At 33.8% G+C, this 16,234-nt stretch overlaps 1 protein-coding gene across 3 annotated transcripts in view; it reads left to right on the top strand.

Moving 5' to 3' along the window:
- Positions 1 to 16,234, top strand: part of FAT4 (FAT atypical cadherin 4) — a 175,902-nt gene that overhangs the window by 91,012 nt on the left and 68,656 nt on the right. For all 3 annotated transcript variants that reach the window (XM_055274641.2, XM_055274640.2, XM_055274639.2), the window contains exons 3-6: positions 136 to 397; positions 1,696 to 2,046; positions 8,156 to 9,078; positions 9,719 to 9,893. In XM_055274641.2, coding sequence (XP_055130616.1) covers positions 136 to 397; positions 1,696 to 2,046; positions 8,156 to 9,078; positions 9,719 to 9,893 — 1,711 coding nt within the window. The remainder of the gene's footprint in view (positions 1 to 135; positions 398 to 1,695; positions 2,047 to 8,155; positions 9,079 to 9,718; positions 9,894 to 16,234) is intronic.

Genomic DNA, 16,234 nt, shown 5'->3' with positions numbered 1-16,234 from the left:
CCTGTTTAAGTCTTGTAATATCATAGGAACTTAAAGTCAAAAAGCCTTCCTTTGTCAAATATGTGTTCAAAAGAAATTATAAGGAGCAATGCTTTTCTACTTCTAATAGCTCAGATGCTTGGTCTCTTTTTTTAGGGTGCAAATGCTCTTGTCACATACACTATCATTAGTGGAGCTGATGATAGTTTTCGCATTGACCCAGAATCCGGAGATCTGATAGCAACCAGGCGGTTGGACAGGGAACGCCGTTCCAAATATTCGTTGCTAGTTCGTGCTGATGATGGTCTTCAGTCCTCGGATATGAGAATTAATATCACTGTCAGTGATGTGAATGACCATACACCCAAGTTTTCCAGACCCGTGTACTCTTTTGACATTCCTGAGGACACAATACCTGGTAGGTGATGGGTCTCTTATGTGTATTTTGCAAGAATCGCTTTTGAACCAAAATTACATACTATGCTTTGGCTGCTCTTAATCAATGATCAGTTTTTAATCATATACTACTAGTTATGAAATATATATGCTGGATTGTTGGATTTTTTCATTAATGATCTTTGGTAAAATTCTCAAGCAAATGGCTAAATTTTTTAGGATGAATGAGGTTAGCCATTTATATGTCTGAAAGTATTTGTGGCATGGGTTATTAATTTTCTGTCAACCACACTTTTGGTACTCTTTCTGCTTTAAAAATGTCTAATGTGATTTCGGGGCTATGTATAAAAAGAACAGCAAAAAAAATACATGAAAAACTGTGAATATTGATTCTAACGCTCACTAGCTGTGTGACCAACGGCAAGTTAATTCATTTCTCTTAGTTTCAATTCTCTATCCTGTAAATGGAAACAGTAATTCCTGTTAGAGTTAAGGTAAAGGATAATTTAGAAAGTACATTGAGTTTGCTAACACAGGGCTTGGGTATTAGCAAATGCCCATTAAGTGTTATGAGAAACTGAATCTTTAATTATAATCTTGCTTCTTTGAACATATTATATTGTGATTTTTTTAGTCTGAGTACTCAATATCCATGTTTCTGGTGTGTGTGTGTATGCTTGATTCCCATTATTGGAAATTTTTATGTAAAATTAAAATTTTTTTCTGAATTACATTTGGAATGATTATTCATGATAAACCATACATTTTAGAAACTCCATTTGGCAAAGGAATTAAACATCTACAGGGGACTCCTTCTACCTGCAGTTTTTTCTTCACTCCTCAAGATACCTTGTGCAAGTCCTTTATGGAAATCCCATCACACTTATTTCTTGACTTAGTTATTGCAATGACCACATAAGTTCTAGAGTAGTATCACCAGGGCATAAGTCTATATATTTTTTGGAATCCTCAGTTCCTGACACTAGCAATATGCTACCTTAAATGTTGGTTGAATTCATCAATATATTTATGGATAGGTACTGCTAGATGGAAACACAACATCAGATGTATTATTAATTCCTCAGGAAATTTATGCTGAAACCTGAGGTCCACTGGATATCTGATATGTCACATACTGTATTCAAATAGGGAAATGGTAATATCGAAATCTGCAGAATGTTATGTTCACTGTATTTTCATAGCAGTTCTCAGTTAAGATATTTTACTGTACAAATACATTTTTTGGTCTCTTTCTATATGTTCTCTTAGTAATACTTCTTGCTTCCTTGATTTTATACTATTGCTTTATTCTTTTGATAGGTTCTTTGGTAGCAGCCATTTTAGCCACGGATGATGACTCTGGTGTGAATGGAGAAATTACATATATTGTGAATGAAGATGATGAAGATGGCATCTTTTTCCTGAATCCCATTACTGGGGTCTTTAATTTGACTCGATTATTAGATTATGAAGTACAGCAATATTATATCCTCACTGTTCGAGCAGAAGACGGTGGGGGACAGTTTACTACCATCAGAGTTTATTTCAATATTCTAGATGTAAATGATAATCCACCTGTTTTCAGCTTAAATTCATACAGCACATCTTTAATGGAGAATCTACCTGTAGGATCTACCGTTCTTGTGTTTAATGTTACTGATGCAGATGATGGTATGTATTTTATTTAATATAATTTTTAAAACATCTATAAACCGTCATCAGATTTATATTACATTTATTTATTGTGTTGAGCTGTCACAGAAATGCATTTTGTGAATATAGGTCCGAAGTTGAGGAATAGAATTATAACTGAACTATAGAGGATTTTAAAAATTGAGTACTTTATTGGTTAAATTCTTATTTATAACAGAAAACATACCTTATATTGTTTTATAAACCTTATCTTATTTTTCCCCCTAAATGTGGGGTCATGTTTCAATTTAGCAACGTAGAAATCATAAGACCACTTTTTTTGAATAACTTTGTTAGATAAATAAAAATATTAAGTTTACATATGTTATTTTAACTTGAAAAGGATAGAATTTCAAAGCAAAATGAAACCAAAGACTTAAATAAAAATGCTTATGAATGCAAAAACTAAGTTTCATATTTTTGACTGACAAATAGCTGATAATTTTTTTTTTTTTTTTTTTTTGAGACAGAGTTTCACTCTTGTTGCCCAGGCTGGAGTGCAATGATGCAATCTCGGCTCACTGCAAACTCCACCTCCCAGGTTCAAGCAATTCTCCTGCCTCAGCCTCCTGAGTAGCTAGGATTACAGGCATGCACCACCATGCCCGGCTAATTTTGTATTTTTAGTAGAGACGGGGTTTCTCCATGTTGGTCAGGCTAATCTCGAACTCCTGACCTCAGGTGACCCACCTGCCTTGGCCTCCCAAAGTACCGGGATTGCAGGCGTGAACCACTGCACCCAGCCCAGCTAATAATATTTTAACTAGGTTTCATTTTAGCTCGAACAGTCTCAGATCTGTTTAATTTATGTTAAATGATCAAGTTAAAATTTTGCATTAAATTTATCCTTTACATGTGTTTGATTTGTATTTATTGCAAAAGCAATTGGCAAACTTTATTTTAATAGCTGATTCTTTTGGCCTTTCTTCTAACACCTGTTTTGTAAGTACACATATCATATAATATAGCATTAGAGAAAACATTGTATGGATTATCAATCTTAACTGAATTGTCTGGAAAATTAGTACGTGTTTTTCCCTTACATGGGATGCAACTAAATTGTCTCATCAATATATAAAACAAGGGACAGTACTTTGAAGAGGAAATAGGTCTCTAGTGACAGGCATATCTATCTCAATTTAGAATTTCCTTATTCTTATGACTTGGATGATTTGTGAAATCTCAGAATACTGTTTTAACATTCTATTCTATACTTAGTTTCCTTTTCATAGTGTCTATAAATGGCACTTGGAACGATATGACAAGCAAAAAGCACAGTATTTTATATATGTTTCAATAAGTAAAATGGGAAATACTTTCTTTAGAATTCATTGAGTAAGAGCATTTTGATGTTTCCTCCTCTAATTTAAGTGCAGTTAAAATTGGGCACAAAGATATATCTAAAATAGATACAGCTGTAATGCTAGTACTACTACTATTACTACTACTATTGCTAGTAACAATACTTTAATGTTAACGATGTTAATAATAATCTCAAGAACTGACATCTGTCAAGTGTTTTGCGTGTACCCAGTCCTGGCCTAAGAGCAATGCACACTCTATTTCATGTACTTGATCCCAGGTCTGTGGATTGGCTCCAATTAGATATCTGTATATAATTGAGGTTAATCCCTATTTTGGAGATTGATTTCTCTGCTATAACTTTTAGTTAGTTTACCTATTCCGTAGATAAGAATATTTTCAAAGCTAATCATATATTCTTATTTGTCCTGTGACTGTGCTCAACTTTTCTACAGTGAAGAATTTTCCACCATGTTTCTTTGTGATTTATTAGTTATGTATTAGAGAGAGCCCATTGTTTCATAGAATTGTATGTTTCCTGGAATAAGTTTTATTTACCATCATAACTTAAAATATAGGGAAACTGAGAAGATACCAAAAAATTAAAAAGAAAAAAAAAAGAACTTTGTTTGTCAAAAACCTGCTGGAATATTCCATGCACATGTAAGCACAGAAATACATTGATCATTGACTCTAAGTAAGTTTTTGTGATATTTTTCCTTTAATTGCATTGAGTAAAAGTTTCAAGCTATATTTATTCATTGTTTTAGTTTTGAATATGTTTATCAGTGTAATTTCCTGCACCTTGACATAAAATATACGACACAATTCCTATTCTTTCTGAATTTCAAGGACAGTGATAAGGCTGTACAAGGGTAAGCTTGTTTGTAAAAATTTCCAGCTCAGTTACACAAAAGGGTCTCAAGTATTTCACAGACAATATTAGTCAGACATTTTTAAAGAATAACAAATTAACAAATAAATCTCAATCTCTGATCAGAAGGTTCCAATGAGGTAATACTGTCATCTTTTTAGGTGAAGGAATTTTATATGAAAATAAATGTCACAATCTGTTATCTGTCTATGGATTCTGTCAGAGTTTAAAATTTAGCTTAAATGATGATTTCATAAAAATAAATCAGATGTTTTACTGTTTTCACAAGAAGGGTAATACCTCTGTTAGTATCAAGACTACTATGCATACGGTATTACATTGAGGAAAACTATTTAAATAGGAGCATCATGGAAATATTCTGGCTTTGATGGTTATTTTATTATCCTATAAATTATTTACACTTTAAATATTGAGAAGTCATATTAAAATGTTTTGCTAATAATACAATTGGAATTTTTGCTGAATAAATGTAGCTATATAATATTGGTGTACAATACAGACCACTGAGTTTCATATATTCCAGTGACCTGATGACCTTGTCGAAACTGCTTTATAAAGATGGATGTTATTCAAAACACTTCTATGTGTTGCAGCTATGTGAAAAGTTGACAAATATTAGTTCTTTATAGAAATTAGAAGATAGCATTTATAGATTGTGAGTAAATATACATATTTTATAGCATGAAACTATACACCTATACTTTTAAAATATATTTTACTATTTATATATATTTTTATATATTTATAATATATATTTTATGTGCTGTGCTTCTTAGAATGAAATTATTCATGAGACTGAAATACTATCTATACATATGTACATATCTATATATAGTGTGTGTGTATGTGTGTATATATATATATATATATATATATATATATATATATATATGACAAAACCATAAAACCATATGTATGCAATAAAACTGCCAGGAAGAATCATATAACTAAATGACTTGGAGAACATTGAACACAAATGGTTCACAGTGGGCTGTTTGAAGTTTAAAGATCTGGTGGGCCATTAAATCCCACTAAATTTAAATTGCAACACTTATGGATAAGCTTAGAATTCGAAACAATGTAAAAATAATAATTTTAAAATAATGTGTTTACTGTCTCATGGTTCAGATATTTGTTGCAAAAATAGAAAAAAATGGTCTGAGCTTAGTATTTTTCAGTATACTTCAAATATTCAGGGAGAAATTTGAGTTTTGCTATGTCTGCATGTATTTTTTAGATGTAGTGTATATGGCCAAAGTCACTTTTTAGACTTTTCAGAAAAGAAAAGTTATTTTCTTTACAGTAAAGTAAATGCAGACGGATTCCATGACCTGTAATTGCAGCAATTAATTTTCAGTTCCTGAGATGAGAGCTACTTCTTGTATAATATGGCAATATTTTATGTAAAAATAGTTATATTTTTTGTTTCATCAACAATAATAATTATCTTCAGTTTATTTTTAATGTTGTTACTTAATATATTTGTCATTATGTATTTGAATATAAAAGCAAATTTTTCTTTTATTATACTTTTAGTTAGCTTAAAATTTATTACTTCCCTTACCCATTCATCTACCAAACTTTTTGCCTTTATAAAAGAGACTGTTCTGCTGTTTACAACAACGCTATGAAATTTTGGGATCATGTTCTCTTTTTGCCTCTGCAATTTAGCTGTTTACTCAAGGAAGTAGCATACATGATGGGCTAAGGATGATCAGATACTTGATTTAATTGCACCCATTCCTGTTGATTTATGTAGAAATGTTAGGCCATGTAAAATGTCAGTATTTTTAACGTATTTTGATCTTAGATATGAAAGATTTTATATGCTTCTCTAGAATTAAATTTTATATCTTTGCTTGTTGGTATTTACTTTCATTCATGTGTTTTCATAACTGCATTTCTCAATAATAGTCATGTCCCCAAAAGAATGGGGATTCAATATTTACTGATGAACTTTTTCATAGGAAATGCAGAAAATCTTCTTAAAAAGTAATTAAACGTAACCATATATGTAGACATTAATAGAAACACACGTATACACATAATTAAAAATAAATTGTATGTGTGTATATATAGATACTCAAATATATATATGTTATAATGTTTGAGTAAATATATATACACACACAATATAATGTATATACATATATTTATGTTGTAATGAAAGTCCTAAAACCTTTATATATATATGTGAAGATAGTGGAAATTTTTATCCTCTAAAGCCTGTGGCATTTTAAGACAAGGGTTTGAAATAGGCTGTTAACCTTGTTCTAGTCAGATTCTACGATTCCATTTCTTTCTTGTGGGTGAATTGACCTCTGACACCTATTAGCTTTATTTATTCATATTTTTCCTGATCTTCAGACTCCTAAGTATTCTGAACTTTATAACCTCTTCCTTGTTCACTTGTGAGTAGTCTTAAATAAACTATAAATATTAAAAGTCACAACTCATAATGAGGGGGAAAAATAAACTACCCTTTCAACAATTTACTCAATCATTGTTTATCCTAGAAATTTTTGTTAATAAATCATTGTCTGAAAGTTATATTCATAAATATTTTTCCCATATTTCAAATTAGGCAAAGGATATTAGAGACAGTAAAGTCACAGAATAAGAGTAAGTGTGGCGTTTTTAAAAACATTGAGTTCTACATGGTAGAAAAAAATCTCATACTCAAGTTAAATTTGACTTCTTAAAGAACTTGATGAAGTTCAAAAAAAGGCAAAAGTTAACTGAAGTATTCATAGAATAGTGAGAAATAATTTTTTTAAGAAAAGAGTAAAAGGGTGATTAAATTGTTCTAGACGACTTTTGCCAAAAGTGAACATCACTTCTCATAGATAGAATTCAGAAACCTGGATAGTTGAAATTAATGTTAGAAATATAGAAGCTAATTGTAGGTAATTCAGGGTAGTCAGTAGATATTTGCTAGTCCCAGAGTATACATCTTTATTAAAGATAGATTACCTGGATGTACAGTATGTTTTTATCATAATATCCTGTAATTTTTCAATGTCATTAGAATAAGATATAAAAATGCACATGTTGTTATAGGCCAGAGAAGAAAACATCACTCTGAGGCAGAAACTGACTTCTTTCTGTTTTCACTGCTTATTTGTTATTTACCTTTAGTTACTAAAACAGTAAGATGATGTATATGCTCCACATCATTTTTGTTATAAGAATCTCTGCAATCATTTTCTGAAGTGAGGATTTAGAAACAATTTTTAAACTAAAAATGACACAGGATCCTAAGAAAAATCAACAATATCTAAATACAGTCCAATAATGGCATGAGCATTTATATTTGGAAAGTTTTATGTATAATTTTACTGCTAACAATTTCTTTAAAAATACTTTTTAGAAACTTTAAATATGTTTAATAAAATCTGAAAATGTTGTCTCAAAGGTCATTACTTAGCTAGACAATAGGAATTAATAAGTATTTATTGATTTTGACACGAAATATAAAAGTACACTTACAGCATTCATGACTAATGCCATCCATCAGAACATTTTATTACCCTTTCTTGAAAATTGGTGTCAGCCTCCCCAAATTACTAAAGTTACAAATGTTTGGCTAATAGTATAGCGTGTGGCACTGTTAGTGTTGGACCATCAGGAATTATGTGATAGAAACAAGGAAACATATAGAAAAATATCTGCTCTCTGGACTATTTTTCTCCTCTTTACTTTTGTAATTTAACATTTCAACACCCTAGTAAATAGCAAGCAGTATATAGATCATTTGTTCACAGGATTTCCTAAAGTGCGTTTGGATGCACGGCATATCAAACTTGCCAAATTACTTGCCAAAAGTTTTGCTATGGCTTGTTCTGCAATCAGCATATGTTTAAGAAAATTTTTTCTTCCCTTTAATTTCAGGCGTCAACTCTCAATTGACTTATAGCATTGCTTCAGGTGATAGCCTTGGGCAGTTTACTGTTGACAAGAATGGTATACTCAAAGTCCTAAAAGCTTTGGATCGGGAAAGTCAGTCCTTCTACAACTTGGTTGTTCAAGTGCATGACCTGCCACAGATTCCAGCCTCCAGATTCACAAGCACTGCTCAAGTCTCCATTATTTTGTTGGATGTAAATGATAACCCACCGACATTTCTTTCCCCTAAATTGACATACATTCCAGAAAATACACCTATTGATACTGTTGTTTTCAAAGCTCAAGCAACTGACCCAGATAGTGGCCCAAACAGCTATATTGAGTACACTCTGCTGAACCCTTTGGGAAACAAGTTCAGTATTGGGACCATTGATGGTGAAATGAGGCTCACTGGAGAACTGGACAGAGAAGAAGTTTCTAATTATACTCTAACAGTGGTGGCTACAGACAAAGGTCAACCGTCTCTCTCTTCATCTACAGAGGTTGTAGTTATGGTACTTGACATCAATGATAACAACCCCATCTTTGCACAAGCTTTGTATAAAGTGGAGATTAATGAAAACACACTTACTGGAACAGATATAATACAAGTGTTCGCAGCAGACGGAGATGAAGGCACAAATGGACAGGTTCGCTATGGCATTGTTAATGGTAATACCAATCAGGAATTTCGGATAGACTCTGTCACAGGTGCCATCACTGTTGCTAAACCTTTGGATAGAGAAAAGACCCCTACCTACCATTTAACTGTTCAGGCAACCGATCGAGGCAGCACACCCAGAACTGATACCTCCACGGTCAGCATTGTTCTACTGGATATTAATGACTTTGTTCCTATATTTGAGCTATCTCCTTATTCTGTAAATGTCCCTGAGAATTTAGGGACACTACCCAGAACAATTCTTCAGGTCAGTATATTTAAATAAAGCAAGTGTTGTCTTAATTATAAGACATCTATTTGAAAACCTCCCCTCTTCTACAGCGTTTACGCTTCCCCTGTTCTCTCCTCATTCTCATCCATAAATGCTCAATTGCAGATACAGCAAATTTTGAAAAGGAAAAGTTTATAAATATCATACCTAAGAACCTCTTAATTTCCTCATCGATGAAACTATTGTATTTTACTAGCTTTCTTTTGTGTATACTCATGTTGCACACATTTATGTATTTGTGTTTTTGAATTTTGTTCCACAAGGATAATATCTGCACATACTAAAAAACTAAAATGATGGAAATGTTTGAAAAATTTGTTACAAATATTGTTCTACTCTTTTCCTTCATATATTTAACTACCTAGGTGAAACTCCTCTTAAAAATTTTTATGAAGCCTTCCAAAAATGCTGTGCATTGGCTTTACACATATTTTTATACAAATAGACTCGGGTGATACATACTATAGTGTGCCATTTTTATTTTTTACTTGAAAATCTAAAAAATATATCTTTGGAATCTCTTAACATAGTTTTACCTCTTTTTTTAATGGAGGCATTTTATTTCATGAGATGCATTATTTGCTTTACTCACATCGTGATATGTACTATTCTACAGGTGGTGGCAAGAGATGATGATCAAGGATCTAACAGCAAACTCTCATATGTTCTGTTTGGTGGTAATGAAGACAATGCTTTTACTCTCTCAGCCAGTGGAGAACTTGGAGTAACACAGAGTCTGGATCGGGAAACAAAAGAGCACTTTGTCTTAATGATTACAGCTACAGATTCAGGTAAGTCCATTACATCCTTGTTCATTTGTAAATAATTTCTCGGCCAGATGCGATGGCTCACGCCTGTACTTTGGGAGGCCGAGGCGGACGGATTACTTGAGGTCAGGAGTTCAAGACCAGCCTGACCAACATGGTGAAACCCCATCACTACTAAAAATACAAACATTAGCTGGACATGGTGGTGCGTGCCTGTAATCCCAGCTACTCAGAAGGCTGAGGCAGGAGAATCGCTTGAACCCAGGAGGCGGAGGTTGCAGTGAGCTGAGATCACGCCACTGTTTTCCAGCCTGGGCAACAAGAACGAAACTCGTCTCAAAATAAACAAATAAATTAAATAATAATAATTTCTTCATAATATGAGTATGAAGTATTTACTGTTTGCCATTAAATGAAATACTTGTTCACTTTTACTAATGCTTGAAATTCTGATTGCCTCTATATTATTGATGGCACATCATTCACTTTATGACATTTATATATAAGTGGCAAGGGCTTAAGGTCATCGCCACCTAAGCCCTATTCCCGTAAAACAGAATGAATTGTTGCCCTATAAGCCGATTGAGTACCTCTGGATGTGACCTTACACTCTACTTCGTGAGCTAGGGGCATTTAAAGTACTTATCTTTGGAAACATGTAGATGGTTCCAACCACTTCTTCTCTTCTGATAGACATGGGTGAGTGAGTCTGTTAGGAGGAGCTTTCAATGGAAGGTGGGTCAGTATTCAGTGAAGCATTGGTCTAAATGTGCAGGCTGCTCAGAACCAAGTCCTGGTTCCAGAGAGCCAAACTATAAGTTCCTGATGCCGTCAGCCTTGAAAATCAGGGTCAGGGGGAAACCGGGACTTGGAATTATTAGTATAAAGATAAATAACATAAGTCTAACCCTAATTTCTATTAAATAAGAAATATGCAGATCAGATGTGTGAAGATTCTGCCCAATAGAGTTATGGAGGATCCTAAGTTATGGAGGGTGAGCAATCAGATTATCAGTAACATTATGATATGTGGAAGCCTGTCACTCAAAGCTTTAAAAATGATGCTGAAGACCATGATGGGAGGCACAAATGAGTTTCAGTGACATTAGTATCCTAAGTCATGGTGTTTTGACAGCTCTAAAAATGAAAGCATTAATTAAACCTTGTTTCAAAGCACAGCTCTCTATGGGCACTGTTTTTTGAATTGCTCTGAAATAGACTGGCATTTCTGAGGCCACTGGTGGATAAATACTCAATTAGATGTCTGAAGTTCACTTTTATGAGTGATACAGAAAACAGAAGTTGTGAGGAAAGTTGAACTGGGTGATCTTGAAATTAATTCCATTGGATACTCTTGATATGAATAACCACTTTTTCAGGAGAATGTGAGTTTTAGACATCCGGTTTTAGAATCTGCAGTTTAATCTTATTTTCCAAGAATGAGATCTCTGACAGAGGACTTAAATTACATATTCACTGTTTTCATTCGAAAGTCAAACTTGTAGATAACATGAGAAATTTCAGAAAAATATGGCAGCTATTAGATCCCAGATGCGATGTTTTTCTCAAATCTGTAGTGTTCTAAGAGCCTGGAAAATATCAAAGTGTTTCAAAAAAAAGTTTGAGAGTTTAATTCTTTATCTCACAAATCACCTTTCCTTTGCATTGTTTTTGAATTATTACCTTAGCCCAGAGATAGGTCAACTTCATCAATATGGCACAGATTGCAGTGGCAGTTTTTAATCATTCAAACCACTAAATGTTGCAGTGTGGGAGGGAGAAAACATTACCATTTAAAGTATCATCGTATTTTTATTTACTGACTGCATGGTTACAGAGTAGCACATTTGGAAACTCTAACTACTCCTGTCTACTAATCCAATAAGCTACAACCACACTATCATATGTGCGTGCTGCTAAAAGTTACATTACTAAATTACAAAACCAGAAGAGGGTGTAATAATTATATCTCATTTTTCCTGTGGATAATTAAATTGCTAAACAGACTACAATTCCATTACTGATGATATGTTGCTTAGCTATAACAGAAAGTATGGATATTTGGCCTTCATTATGCATTACTTATAGTTGTTTCTTCTAGAAATATTTACTGTACCAAGTAGAAACTCATAGGAGGCAAACACATCCACCTGGTGTAGTAATGCAGGTACTACTATGTGGTTTAAAGGAGAATTTGCTCAAAAGCAGTTATGTCCTTCATATGGGTTAGGCGTTCTACTCCTAAGTAGCCTTTCTTACAAGAGTTTGCCTTACCATTTTCTCATACATGCAATAAATAAAATAATGTTTTAAATGGAGCAAGTAGCAGGAAATTATCAGGGAAACTAGAAGAGTATACTTTAAAAAATGAATTCAGATAATTAATTTAGAAATGGAAGTATATCCTGTAGTTAAATACATAGACTTTATAGTTAAACCCCAGTTCACATCCTACCTCTGAAATTCCCAGCTATATGACCTTCGACAACTTTCCTATTCCTTCATGTTTGTATCTATGATTGGAAATACTAATATCTATAAGAAAGTTTATTGATCAAATAGATAAAAAGAATTACTTATTTTAGCTATTAATGTCAGTCAGCATATTTGCTAGACATTTCAAGCTTAGTAAGGCCAAAGTAACACTTTTGACTTCTGTTCACCTCCGTACCTTAAACAAATTGCTCCGTAGACCATTTCACAATTGCTGAAGGCAAACCTTATTATTATTCTTCATTCCTCTTCCTCTGTACACCATATCCAACAAATTCATTAACAAGAAGACTCAGGTTCAAAAATGTCCAAAAGTGTCCTGAATTTATCCACTTTTCTTTACCTCCAAAACTACCTCCTTAGTCTAAGCTGGGGTAGTATGATAGCTTGCTAACTGCCTATCTTTTCTCCTTCATGGTGCATTATCCAACAGGCAACCCATGAACATTTAAATCTATAAATTAGATCATCATACCCTATCTCTTGCATAGAGACCCTGCAATGATTTCTAAGAATAAAATGTAAATGTCTTGCCATTGACTACATGGGATTAAATAATCTCATCTCTGTCCACTTATCTGAACTCCTCCACTGCCAGCAGCTGCCACCTTTATTTTGAGCCAGAGTCATGCACTGGCCCCAGCTCACCCTTTGTCTCCTCTCAGTTCTGCATTTAGTGTCATCACATTATTAGATTGTAATTGGCCAACATGGAAGTATTTACACCATGGAAATCAGTAAATGCTTTGAATGTAGTTGGCCTGTTTCTTGAAAGCAGTTGCTAAACATTTACTGAATACTGCCAATGCCAGCCAATCAATCAGGCTTCCTTAAAAATGCCAACCTTTCTGCCATGTTGGTCTTTTGCACTTGTAGTTCTCTCTGCCTGGAATTTTCTACTCTACAGCCAGCTGTTTGGTTTGGTTTGGCGGGGGAGAAGGGCATTCATGTCATGGTTATTTTGTCATTATTTTAGATAAAATGTCAACTTCTCAGAGAGGACTTGTCTGACCAGCAATGTTATGTTTGCCCTTTCCCTCTCCCCAGTATCTCTCTATCAACTTACCTCTTTGTGATTTCTTAACACAAATTCGTATCTAAAATTGTATTCTTCTACATAAAATATATGAGTATATAGAGTTTGTTTACCTTATCCTTCTCTATCGGATTTCCAGAGAAAGCAAACTTCCTAAGTCTTATTCAAAATGGGATTCTCAGAAACACTTAGAAAAGGACCTGCAACATAATAGGTGCTTAATAAATATTTGTTGAATGAGTAAGTTATATTTGTTGAATAATGATAGTTATCATTTGAAAGACAACCTATTATTTTAATATGCAACTGTTACTTATATTTATTTAACATACTCATATTTAGTTTATTGTTATATATTCATCATTTGCAGATTTTTTTAAAGAAACTTCCAAAAGAAAAAAGTGCAAATCATTTTTAACTCATGGCTGAAATTCCTTTGCTACATTGGCTGTGGTCATTCAAATTGACCTCTCTTTTCAAAAGCAGCACTAGTGTTTAAGGCTTTGTGGTGTTTAGTGTGATGTGACAAATTGCAGTCATATGTAAGGACCCAGTGAAGCATTTTATGGCTTTAATTCAGTTTCAAGTGCTTAAAATACTGCTTGAGCTATATTCTCATGACTTTCCCCTGAACCTTCTGGCTCTGATTCAATTCTGTTATCTATTAGACGTTTCTAGACAGGTCTTATTGCTACTCTGTGCTTTACTATCCACCTTTTCTTACTCTGGTTCATAAGATTTAATTCAAAACCTGCATGAGCAGAAACTACATGCTTCTGAATAGTTTTTGTTTGTTTGTTTTGGAGAGGGAGTCTCACTCTGTTGCCCAGGCTGGTGTGTAGTGGCATGATCTTGGCTCACTGCAACCTTCGCCTCCCGAGTTCAAACAATTCTCCTGCCTCGGCCTCCCGAGTAACTGGGACTACAGGCACATGCCTGGCTAATTTTTTTGTATTTTAGTAGAGGCGGGGTTTCGCCATGTTGCCCAGGATGGTCTCGAACTCCTGAGCACAGACAATCCACCCGCCTAGCCCTCCCAAAGTACTAGGCTTGAGCCACTGTGCCTGGCCTGAATAGTTTCACCATTCGACCATTCTTTTATACCTGGGCTTCCCAAAGCAAACAATTGTGAATCTTCCATATCTCCCAAATATCTAAGCACCTTCTAAGCACATGTGGCCATTGGTTTCACATAGCTTAAATGTAAGAGCCCATCATTTCACAACAACTTAATATGAAAAATTTGCTTGTTTTAAATTATATTATGGAAATTTTGGTGTTCACATAAATTATTCCAACAGATATATATTTATGCAAGTAATTTGTCCAGACCTTTTAGAATTTTTTTAACTCAAGATGAGATTATGCCCTCTAAAATAAATTTAAATGCTGTGAGGCATTAATATCTGCCACCACTCTTTCAGGGAACTGAATTAATGTGCGAGAAAGCAGTAAAACAAACTGATATGACAGTTTGGGGATGCTACAGTTATACTCAGTGTATATTTTGGAGGAGTTTTTAAAGAAAGCTACATATGAAAAAATTCTAAGTTAGAGAAATCTGACATTAAGTGATGATTTTTTTTTCGGCCAGTAGGTTTCTTGGAGATGAATCAGTCCACTTCCTTTATTTTCCAGATAAGAAAATTGAAGGCTGGGATAGATAAGTAGTGTGCTAGAACTTGTAGACCCAGGTAGTGGCAAAGTCAAGTATAATATTTAGAATTTCTGCCTTTCAACTAAATTCTTGCTCATCCATATCATATTTATTAAATTTTTTTAAGGAAATCAGGATATTCCTTAAAATATATTGCTGACTCTCTCCATGAAATAAACATAAATTTGCAATTAAAAAAATATTTTCTTTTTATACTTTATTCATTTCTCTTTAATAAATGAAACACTCAACTGCTATTTTTCTTTCCCCAAATAAATAAATGTTTGAAAACATTTTTAAATGAAGCCAAATTAAGTGGAATCAGTAATTTCAATATTGGTATTTTGAAAATAAGCTTAAATTTAGACATTGTTTAAATTCATTTGTTAAATAGATATAAAGAATTTGTTAGGCTTTATGCCTAGAAGATGATAATATTGGTAATTATCACTGCCAATTATCATTTTGCATTAATTAAAATCAAACTATAATGCTAATTTAATGCACTTTATAAATGAGTTCTGATTACAGTAGTGATACGGTTTGCCTGTGTCCCCACCAAATCACATCTTGAATTGTGGTTCCCATAATCCCCATGTGTCATGGGAGGGACCTGGTGGAAAGTTATTGAATCATGGGGGCAGTTACCTCTATGCTGTTCTCCTGATAGTGAGTGAGTTCTTATGGTTTTATAAGGGGATTTTCCCCCTTTGCTCAGCACTTCTCTCTCCTGCCACCATGTGAAGAAAGACGTGATTGCTTCCCCCTCCACTGTGATTGTAAGTTTCCTGAGGCCTTCCCAGCCATGCTGAACTGTGGGTCAATTAAACCTCTTTCCTTTATAAATTACCCAGTCTTGGGTATGTCTTTATTAGCTGCATGAGAACAGACTAATACAGGTTACTGATATCATAGAGAGTGGGGCACTGCTGTAAAAATACCAAAGTGACTTTGGAACCAGGTAACTGGCAGAGATTGGAACAGTTTGGAGGGTTCAGAATAAGAGAGAAAAATGTTGGAAAGTTTGGAACTTCCTACAGACTTTTTGAATGGCTTTGACCAAAATGCTGAGGTGGTATGAAAAATGAAGTCCAGGCTGAGGTGGTCACAGATGGAAATGAGGAACTTCTTGGAAACTGGAGCAAAGGTCACTCTTGCTATGCAAAGAGACTGGCAACA

This window comes from Symphalangus syndactylus, chromosome 4, assembly GCF_028878055.3.
Source record: "Symphalangus syndactylus isolate Jambi chromosome 4, NHGRI_mSymSyn1-v2.1_pri, whole genome shotgun sequence".
NCBI lineage: Eukaryota > Metazoa > Chordata > Mammalia > Primates > Hylobatidae > Symphalangus > Symphalangus syndactylus.
The sequence above is the reverse complement of the archived record's forward strand: the minus strand, read 5'-3'. Positions and strand labels throughout refer to the sequence as shown.